Here is an 11,520-nt window from a genome sequence, read left to right as displayed (position 1 = left end):
CCAAGATGAACATGGGCCGGCAGTGTGGGGAGGCAGTCAGGAAGGCCAACCGTATCTTGTCATGGATCCACAGATGCATCTTGAGCAGGTACAAGGAAGTGATCCTCCCCATCTATGCAGCACTGGTCAGGCCGCAGCTGGAGTACTGTGTCCAGTTCTGGGCACTGCACTTCAAGAGGGATGTGGACAGCATGGAGAGGATACAGAGGAGGGCCACCCGCATGATTGAGGCCAGCAGGGCAGGCCCTATGAGGAGAGGCTACGGGACCTGAACCTGTTCAGCCTCCACAAGAGAAGGCTGAGGGGGGATCTAGTGGCCTGTTAGAAACTAGTCAGAGGGGGCCAGCAGGCATTGAGAGAGTTCCTGTTCCCCCGAGCACTGCCAGGAGTGACCAGGAATAACGGTCACAAGCTGGCAGAAGGTGGATGTAGGCTAGATATCAGGAGACACTACTTCATTGTCAGGGCGGCTAGGATCTGGAACCAACTTCCAAGCGAAGTGGTGCTGGCTCCTACCCTGGGGGTCTTTAAGAGGAGGCTAGATGTACACCTTGGTTGGGGTCGTTTGACCCCAGTACTCTTTCCTGCCATGGCAGGGGGTCGGACTAGATAATCTACTCAGGTCCCTTCCGACCCTAGAACTATGAAACAAAGAAATGATTCTGGAGAATAGAGGACTTTATTTTGATTTTATATTCATGCTGTTATGAGAGAATTTTAACAAAGAAAAATTCTACTGGTACTTCCATTGGTTCACTTCCATCATTTGTAGCACAAATGGAAGTTCTGTCATGCTCTGACATGGGTAGGCAACCCCTGGCACATGTGCCAGAGCATGCCACAGGAAGGCATTTTGCTTGGCACTTATGCCTCAGAGAAGGGTCTGGGGCTACGCGGCTGTGACAAGGACTGGGCCTTTTGCAGTTCCCCGAATGTCTGCCCCTGGAATGCCAGCCTCTAACAAGTCAAGAATGCCCCCAAAAATTTGCTGACCCCTACTCTGACAGCTGTTAACATTTTTACAACTCTTGTCACTTGAACTTGCTCTGGACAATGATCATTCTGTATGTGGCCTCTCCCTCACCTCCCAACACATATACACCACCACCAATTTGAGTTGGAAGGACATATGTAGAATATCTGCTCTCAGGTTTAACTGAAAGCTACTGAAGTCTAAAACCTTGAGCAGTCATCATGGGTGCCATCAGTCTTTTTGTTTTGCTATGCTTTTATAGTCTAAGTACCAGTAGAATTTTTCTTTGTTAAAATTCTCTCATAACAGCATGAATATAAAATCAAAGTAACTGAGAAGGTTACTTTGTTTGCAAAACGGATACCACGACTTCTGCTTATTACTTTGATAAAGTCAATTTCAGCATAGAAAATATATCCCCAGCTTTGTTATAAGCCACTAGCAGTGATCTTCCAAAAACCTGCATTTGGTATTGGGTAATACAGTGAAAGCGGGTATATTTTATGAAAGTGTATATAGTAGTGCTAAAGCTGGCTACACATAGTAAATCTTAGTGAAAGTTGAATTAAATAGCTTTTGATTTGTTTACAGTTGGATAATTTTGTCCACGAGATCTATTTAAATACTTTTAGGAAAAAAAACATTAAAAAAAACAAACAACAAACAACCCAGCTTGGGTTTAATTAAATACTAACATAGTATGCCATTTTTAAAATACTGAAATGATACATATTTTATATTGGTTGAATACTCATTAACTATGTCAGTGTAGACTGTTCTCCTAAATGTGCCTCCATAAATAGTCCCACCACAAATATAGTCTTTCTTCTACTGTCTTAGCATGTCCTTGTGGAAATAACTTTAATCAGAAAGAAATTTCTATTTACAGTTTATCTAAATGGATCATATACTTTATTTAAACCTGCTGTCAAAGCAGGAGGCCCAGGAGCAGATGAATTTGGAGTCCATTCTGCTAGAATAAAGGCAGCTTACACACTTTGCCTTTAAAAAAATATATCTGCTTTGGAGATTTGTACATTTGCTCATGCCAGTTTAGTTCATCATTTTACTCAGTATTTTTACTCTCATTGCTATTTGGTGTTCATTTAGGGAAGTTACTTCATTTTCTAGGCTATCATTCATTTTTAAGCCATGCTCTTAGAGCAGTGACTTTTTGCTGATCTGTCCAAAAGGAAATCTATAGAAGCATTTCCTGAAGTAGTAAGGAAAGCTAACTTAACGGTAGCTCTCTGAAGCAGATGTTAAAGCAGCTGCAGGATTGGGGCCTGAAAAACTGTATGCCTCATCTGCAGAAGTGCACAACCTGCCATGGTAGCTGTGCACAGCAGAATGAATGATTTTGGGTACCAGGCATAAAATTCTCTAGATCCCAGCCACTTGGCTGCCAGCTGTCAGTGTGTGGGGAGTCGCACATTGGATGCCCTCAGCACTGCCCATGCTGGCAGGTTTCCTACTTTGCCCTGCAGCCTGACCCGTCTGTCATTTCTGTGGGTGCTTTCCACCGGTACCCAGATGTGCAGCTGGAGCTTACCGTTCCCCACCTGCTTTTTAAAGTTGAGGGACAGGACACCATGAGCCCAACATTGGGGAGAGGCTTACAGTGCCTGGTGAACTGTTAAAAAATCAGGCACACAGTAGGGCACTGTGAGCCTGACATCAGCCTTCCTGATGTCAGGCTCATGGTACTTCTCCTCCCCACATCTGCTTTCATGGATTGGATGGTGGAGAGGGGAAGCCAGGGCCAGAATTCAGGGATGCCCTCAGCCTGATCCTGCTGATCAGGCAAGGGTCAGCTGTATCCTGGATTCTGGGACTGCCTCATGCCCAATCCTGATAGCTGAATGTTGGGATCTGGTAGGGGCAGCCATGCCACACATTCAATTCAAAGTGTGATGCAAACTAGCCACAAAGATGTTTTGTGCACACACACACAACGCATTTAGAGAAATGCGCACACAATATTTTTGCAATTCATTTGCTAAATTATCTCATTATAAATTGTCTTTAACATTAGCATGTTATGATTTATGGCACAATTGATACCTTAATTGTGCCATAAATACAATGTCTACCATCTCTATAGACCCATACTTGTCATCTACTTCCTTGGGTGTGGACACACAATACGGAGTGATTTGCCCCAGAATTTACTCCATAGTAAATTCACTCAGTCGCCAAGTAGACAACTGACCTGTACTTACTTCTTTTCCAGACCTGAGGAAGAGCAAGTTGTGCCCAAACCTTGTCTAACATCTCTCGCAACTATATAGTTGGTCCTATAAAAGATACCCAAAAAAGCCCTTGCTTCTTGAGTATTCCTTGGACCATAATAGCTAAAACAGCACTACATCTCTCCCAAACTGGCTGTATGCTGTAGGCCCTGTTACAGTAATGGGCCATGTCATAACAGGGATACCAACTAGCACCCCAGGATCAAACTGTGGGCAGGGGAGTGGACACAGTATAGCTGCTCCTCACTTTGAAGAGTAAGTTTAATGACTTATGCTAGTGCAGGGCTGGCTGTTATGTGTTCACTCAACTTCTGGTTCAGAGTAAACATATTGTGTGTCCACACCGCTTGTTTTGGGGGGGTTGTTTGTTTGGGGGGTTTTTTGTTATCCTGCACTGGATTTCAGACAGCACTATGAAAGTGAGGGTAATATGGACCATGGTGTTTTCATAGCATTTGCTTACTATACTTGATTTTATGGGAATAAGCTGTGTCTGGACCTGATGGATCGTTTTCAAAATGGACTGGAGTTTTGTGGAACATGATAGATCATAAAGGGAAGTCATATTATTATGTTTGCCATGTAGGTGCATAGATTAAACAAAGGCAAAAATGGTAAGTACTAGTAAGTACTAGTAAATTTTCTTCAAAAGTCAATCATATTTTGAAGAAGTTGGTTTCTTATAGTTTCATAGTTTCTAGGGTTGGAAGGGACCTGAGCAGATCATCTAGTCTGACCCCCTGCCATGGCAGGAAAGAGTACTGGGGTCAAACGACCCCAGCAAGATGTTCATCTAACCTCCTTTTAAAAACCCCCAGTAGTAAATGAATAGATTTCTTTCTAGGAAGCTAAAATATTGATTTCATTTGTGGTAAAGTTTCAGAAGGGGTAAAGTTTCAGAGTATCAGATGGTTCTGATATTGTATAGCGTAGTAGAAATAGCGCGTGTGCTTATGTATGCATAACTATTTTTCTACATAAGTAATGAAATGTTTGAATTGAGCATCTGGCATTTAGGCTATGCTGATCTTTTCGCATTTCCTTTTTTTCCTCCCGAACTGCAGGAGGGACACAGAGGTTACCTCGTACAATTGGTGTATCTCTAGCAAAGGAACTAATCTTCTCTGCACGCGTTGTAGATGGTGAAGAAGCAAAATCAATAGGATTGATCAGCCATGTGGTACAACAGAATGAAGCAGGGGATGCTGCCTACAGAAGAGCTTTGGCTCTAGCAAGAGAATTTTTACCTCAGGTACAGCAAATAATGATGTTTTGATTTTGTTTCTGTTTTGGAGAGGGTGACCCAGGTACGTTAAAATAATGTTACAGTAGAAAATATGTAAAAAAGTGCCCCTTCTAAACACACAGACAGAAATTGAAAGCTGTCACATGTTTCATGTTGTTAGTTGGGAGTTACCTCACAGTGAGGCAGATAATCCTGTCTCATCACCGTATTTGCATTATTTTGATCTTTGTCTTTGCATTGTTAATTTTTTGCTTTCATATTTTAAACCTGGCAAATTAATGTCACAAAACATTTCCAAATGAAGTAAGAAATTCAAGAGGCATCTCTTGTTATTGCCAGAATAAAATGGATCACTTTTTGAGAAAGAGAAAACAGCCAAATGAAAGTAGAGTCCTTCTCTATGTCTTTTAAACTATGATGAATTTCTCTCTCGGTCCTTTGGCCCAGAAAAGTCTGAATTTCTCAGTATGTTTTGCCAAGATAAAAAGCGCAGGTTCTCTGTATTGAACAACATTTAATAAATAGACGCTGTCAGTGTTTAAATCTTCCTTTTTCATAATTATATTTATTACTAACATCACACTGGAAACTTAAAGTTTATTATCAAAATTAATCATTTTTTTCCATTTATTCAATATCTTTTTTTTTTACTGGAAGAACTGTTTGTTTACTTTCTGGACCATTTGCAACCGTGCAGTCAAGTTTCATGTTCATGCACTGTTCTAGGTTGCAAAAGTAACCATATCAGAGAGACATAAAATACAGTTGTGTTATTAAAACTCACATGCCGAAGATTCAGCATTAGATAAGTAGACATACATTAATTCTGAGTTGCCTTATTGCAAAATATCCCTGTTAACTTCTCCAAGACTAGATGGGCCTGTTGTCTGATTATTCATGACAATCAAATGTGGAACATGTTGAGGGAGCTTTTATTTAGCTGGATATTCTCCCTTGCTCTCAAGGAACTGCATAGACATTAGTGTTTCTGTTCACAGCACATAAAGTTATGTTTTACCCTACTTTTTAGTCAAAAGAAATTTATCTTTCTCCCTCCATGTAACATGTAAACACAGGAAATCTGGTTCAGTTTACATGCCCCAAATACTAGAACTCCAGCAAAATCTAAATGTGACCCTCCTGAAAAACAGACTACACGTGCTTTTGTGATGATTGATTGAGGTTGACTGTATTCTGCACCAATCCTGCCCATTCCAGAAAAGATGAGAAAACTGAACTTGACCTAATCAGCACTTTTGTACCTTCCCCCCCACCAATACGCAAAAATTCTGTTTATCCGCTTGATGTTACATTGCTAAGATTCTAAATATTTTGAATTTTTATAAATGAAAGTAGTATTTTTTTAAGCCTTTACTGATGACTCCACTGGACCATCCAAGTGCGTCTTATCTTCCTAGGTCAGTTGTGTAGACTATAAATCCTCTGGGGTAGAAATTGTCTTGATATTAATTTAATACTGAAGAACTGAGTACTTTGTTGACACTTAAATTAATAATCTTCTGATGCACTTCATGGTCCTTAGAAAAGTCCCAGTTCTCAATCGCTGCATGTTCATACTGAGTTCGCAAACAAATTAAATGTCTTCAGAGATAACACTTTTGCAGGAGACTTCATGCAGTAGCACCAAAGAAAATGTTATGAGGGTGGGAGGGCAGAAGATACAGACATGTCTAGAATCTGAATGTGGTTTTGGAACCGTTTATAAACCCACTTTTCTACTGAAGACTTTTCAGAGTGACTGCTCCCAGTCTATAGTAAGTGCCTGTAAATAAAAATCCTTATATAGCTATCCACTAAATTTGGCATACAACAGTAACTGCAGTAATCTTGCCATTTAGAATTGGAAAGACTGCAAATTAAGCAGCAAATTAAACTGCTGTTGAAAATAATTATTGATTTTATTTTTGAAACATGGTTACAAAGTGTGACATGAAAAAAGGAATACAAATTTTCATGTGAGGCCTGGATTATGATATATAACTGCAGCTTCTCATTGAAGTTGGTTTAGGGGCTTTGAAGTCAGACAAAACATCTGCCAACTCTCTGGGGCAGTGTTTGTGTTTCTGAACACTTCTGTCACTGGTATGCAGAGTACTTGCGCGACTGGAGTAATAGATTCCCGTCGAGCCTAGCCAATCTGTGGGACATATTAGAAGGGTAGTTAAGGACCTTGCACACACTCTTACCCCCTTGCTCTGCCCTCAGAAAGAAGTCCACTGGAATCTGACTGTAGGCATTTTTCTGAGCTTTATGCATTTCAGTTTTGAAGGTATCTTTTTTTCCTTTCCTTTAGTTTTAGATGCCATGCGTCCTTATAGTATGATCATTGGGACATCCGTGATAATTACACAGATTCATGTAATAACTTTCTGGTTACTCTGAGTGTAATTTTTAAAGGTATTGAGCACCCTCAATTACAGCTGAAATTCATAGGAGCTGCTCAGGCTCAGCACCTCTAAAATTGAGGCCATAATTTTTTTTCTCAGTTTTTTTAAGTCATACACTACCTTTACTTTTTCTTATCGTATATATTTGGAGTAAAATGTGGTCATATTAGTAAGGGTGTTAAAATCTGTTAGTTGTCTCCTTAACTTAGAGTCTGCATAATGCAAAAATGACAGCATCTCTTTGTAGACAGTTCAAAACATAATCTTGCTGTATGTGTTGACTTGTAACTCTGATTCATTTTTTATTTTAGGGACCCGTAGCAATGAGAGTTGCGAAGTTGGCCATCAATCAGGGGATGGAGGTAAAGATACATTTATTTCTAACTGAGAAGAAACCTGGAAAAGTGAAGGTGTACTACAACATGCGTTTAAAAAGGAGTGAATGAGTTTTTAGTGGATCTTTCAAATCCTTTATTCTCTTACACTTTTGAATATAAGGCCCTTTTTTAGAATGAAAATGTCTTGTAAAAATAGCTTGAATCTTAAATTTGAGTAAAAAACCCCAAGAGTTATTTTATATCTCATCTAGAGGCTGTATCCTTGTAAATGTGCTTGTATTTGTTGTTTTATTTTTACCTGAAATTAAGTCAGAAAACTTGGCTAGATGTAGCTTAAAATTGAAAGCAATGGTGGTTCTTTTCATATGTCTATGCTGATTTCATGCTCATGAGGATATGGTTAATGCTGACTGGACATTGCAGTAACAGTGTTTCGTAATGCCACCTTTGTTAGCAACTTTTTCAGTATGTTTATCATCAATGCTGGCAAGTAGGCGTAAGGTTTGTTGAATACTCATTCAAATCCAAGGCTGGGGAAAAAGGTGATCTTAAACTCATACTCATCGTGCTGTCAAGACTATCTTTGCTGTTTCAAGTCCAAATTCTATGAAAGACCAGAAAAAGTACTGTCACTCTTATAATAGTTTATGGTACAATACCGTTCAAATTATATAAAAATCTAACATAAACCAAATGCAACTCAATGCACTCTTCTGATTCAGCTCTAGAATTTTTTAAGACCCAGCCATGAGCACTCACACACATGCTTTACTTTAAACATCTGAGTCATCCTGCTGAGCTCAGCTGGATTACTTACAGGCTCTAAGTATATGGATAGGTCTTTGCAGTGTTCCTTCTTGAAGCTCACTTTGTCCCAGAGAACAGCATGGGAGAAGTTGCATCGTATTGGGATTATAATGCATAAACTAAGGTTATAAATTGTGGGATTATCATGCAGTTTTTTACATAATTGAGCTTAGAAGTTTACACTACTGATTAATTTAACCCTTAAAGTAAGAGACAAAATCAGAAGCAGAAGTACAAAATGTGTACATTAAGGTCACATGCAAGTTATGCCCTGAGTATATGAACAGAGATATCCTGAGACAGAGAACCTTGAGGCAAAAATCTGGAGGTAACTCTAACAGCGTGACTATGTGAGTGACCTTGTTCTGGAAAGAATTAACCCTGGATTGAAACTAGGATAAAATTTCCCAAGTTTGGACATATATTTATCTCAGTTCAAGGGGTAGTATTACCACAGCTATTTTTTTTTCTCAGAACAGCTGAGGTTTTTATCGGACCATTTATATGTCCATGGTCTTTCTGGTTTTGTTGTTTGTTTGGGTTTTTTTGGTTTGGTTTGGTTTTTCATTTATTTTCCAAAGGATACCAATACAAGATTGATTTCAGTAATATACAGTTGAAAATTAGTGCAAGACAAATAGTCTTGGTTCCAAACAAAGTGGGTCTGTGGATCAGAAGATGTTAATCTAATATAATTGAAGCCCAGATGTCAGAAGCCAATAAAAGAGCTGGTCCCTGATGCCAATAGGCGATGCTTATGAAAAGCTGATAGCTGAACCAAGAGGAAGTAGAGGAGGGGAAAATTCAGCCCTTGAAACTGTTCAGGCTGCTACTCAGAAATATTGTGCAAGTTATAAGAGTTGGGCCGGGACAATTATTTGTCTGTGTTGGAGAAATACAGACTTTACTATAGCCATACTTTAATATTATATAATAAACCATTTCATTAAAATTGTAGTATAACTTAAATTTTATAACAATTTTTATAAAATGAGTGCTTTTATAGGCACACAAGCCAGTGTTATGGTACATTATGATATGTTAATAGTGAATGCTGTCCATAGAGTAAATAAAGGACACCTTTATATCTATAATTTACACTGGTCAAACATAATAATAATAAAAGCAAAGTAGTAGAACATTAAAATATTCTGTTCTATTAGGCCAATGTGTATACAAAAGTGATATTTTGCAAAACTAACTATTGAGTATGAGAGTGCAGTTCTTTCACAATCTTCCATATATTACATTATAGAAATATTATGAAATCATTCCTTTTTAATAGGTGAAACTGCCATCAGGACACATGCACTTTGTCCTTAACAACAGATGAAATTTGTTAGCGCTTTGAAAGTGCTAGAATTGTAAGATAAAATTCCATAACAAACTTTGACATGCGTAGCATCTAGCTCACTTTACAGGAGGTGCAATTTTTTTATGTTGTATGCTGATGAGTAACATTTCAGTTGTAAATAATATCTGTTATTAAGTATTTCAGTGTTTGGGGACATTTCTTTATTTCTTGGATTCAGGTAAATGTAGTGTTTTTTAAATCATCATCAGTGATGATCTGTAATCAGTTAATGCTAGGTTTCTGCCCTCTTGTAGCTGAAATAATTAAAAATGTACAGCTAATTAAATACTTTGGGTTACTTCATAGTGAAGACCATCCATTCTGTGTTCATTTCTTATTTTTGGCAATCTGTTAAATAGTCATTACATCTCAGAATAAAGAAATTGATTACAGAAATAGTAATCTTTCCTTAACCACAGGATACAAAAAAATTCTGCATCAAGGTAGGGACTTCCTAGAACTGTATTAATATTTGTGTTTAGAGGTGAGACATAAGGAAATAAAATATATACTATATGCAGAAATTACTCACTCTTGAAATATTTCACTTTTCTTCCCCAGGTGGATTTAGTAACAGGCTTAGCAATTGAAGAAGCGTGTTATGCTCAGGTATGTAACATAATTGTACAAAAACTTCTCTGTTAAAGCCTACATAGAAAAATATGTAGAACCACAGCTTGAAATTGATGTGCTTTCTCCTAGCAATGTTTCAGGTACGGAATTTTTCCTTTCCACGTAGCACTTCTTTTTTTAAATAAGGAAGGAAGGGAGTTTGAGGCAAAACGTCCTCTTATATGAAGGGGCTATTCAGGAAGGGGGCATGGCACTATGCCATTCAGACATCCAGCCTAAGAACCAACTTGTGATTCAAGGGTAGTCTGCTGTGGGAACTATGTGCCAGAGCACCTGCCTAGTGCATGTTAATAGTAGCATATGAGCTGACTCACGGGACAGCTTGGGTACACTTCCTAGCCCATAAGCCTGTAGAGCTGTGCATTGTGAAGTAAAGATAGGCATGTCAAACTCAAATAAGTTTGACTGTGGGCTGGAGAGCCTACTCTGGATCCTATCCATGGGGCTTCTCACTGCAGCTTATGGCAGTGCTGGCAGTGCCAGCAGCCAAGGAGTTAACACCACAGCTGCTGAAGCCCCATTGCTGTGACTGCTGGGATAGGGACAGAAGTTACGCACTTTAAATGGTTTAAGTGATCAGAAACTGATTCATACCTGTAACAGAACACACGTTCAGTGCACATAAATCAGTTTCAAAGTGGCCAAAACTGGTGTAAGATAAACCTGGTTCAGTGTAGTATCAGACTTAACTGTTTTGGGTCAATCCAGTTTATGCAACTTCTTTCCCAGACCTCTTCCTGGTTTAAGTTAAACCAGAGTCCTCCAGTATCCTAGCCCTGAACTGGGCTGCATAGGTGGATTAACAGATGGGCCAGCTGGGCCCAAGCCCCGGAGCCACAACCAATTCAGAGACCCAGGATCCTTATCAGCAGGGAAGCGAAAGCCATGGTTTTAAATTTGGCGCGTTTTTGTCTCCCAGCAGGAAAACAAAAATGACTCCAAGTTTAAAACCACAGCTTTTGCATTTGCTTCCCTGAATCTGGGAGCAGGGCCTGTCCCCCAGTGGGGTTGGGGGGGCAGGCTGGGGCTGGGCCGGCCAGGAGTGCTGCACAGTGCTGCGCCAGGTGGCAGGCTGGGAGCGCCATGCTGTACCTCTGCAGACGGACGTTGGTGCTCCCCTCAGATAAACAGGTGTAGCCACCCCCAAATTCACCTTACCTCCCCGTAGCCACCCCTCCCAGCACCACCACCTTCCCACCGAGGAATGGCATAGCACTCCTGGCCTGGCATGTGCACAGCTGTATGGACACAGCCAGGCAGCTGTGCCTGCTGGTCAGTGCAACAGGGGCCAGGTGGGAGCAAGATGGAGCCACAGGTGGCTTGTGATAGGGCGGGGAGGATTGGAGGGAGGGGGCTCCCTCAAAGTGTTAGAGAGTTGGGGAGGGGGGAGCTCCTGTGAGGGGAAAGTGTGTATGTTTCATAGTTTCATAGTTTCTAGGGTCAGAAGGGACCTGAGCAGATCATCTAGTCCGACCCCCCATCATGGCAGGAAATAATACTGGGATCAAA

General features: G+C 40.1%; 1 protein-coding gene across 3 annotated transcripts in view; it reads left to right on the top strand.

Moving 5' to 3' along the window:
* Positions 1-11,520, top strand: part of AUH (AU RNA binding methylglutaconyl-CoA hydratase) — a 179,135-nt gene that overhangs the window by 160,777 nt on the left and 6,838 nt on the right. For 2 of the 3 annotated variants that reach the window (XM_019555022.1, XM_019555020.1), the window contains 3 exons: positions 4,290-4,477; positions 7,191-7,241; positions 9,940-9,987. In XM_019555022.1, the coding sequence (XP_019410567.1) occupies positions 4,290-4,477; positions 7,191-7,241; positions 9,940-9,987 (287 nt within the window). The remainder of the gene's footprint in view (positions 1-4,289; positions 4,478-7,190; positions 7,242-9,939; positions 9,988-11,520) is intronic. The other variant, XM_019555021.1, reaches the window with a different exon arrangement.

Source organism: Crocodylus porosus, unplaced genomic scaffold (assembly GCF_001723895.1).
Source record: "Crocodylus porosus isolate Cpor-Errol unplaced genomic scaffold, CroPor_comp1, whole genome shotgun sequence".
NCBI lineage: Eukaryota > Metazoa > Chordata > Crocodylia > Crocodylidae > Crocodylus > Crocodylus porosus.
Note: the sequence above shows the minus strand (reverse complement) of the source record. Positions and strands in the feature narration are given on the sequence as shown.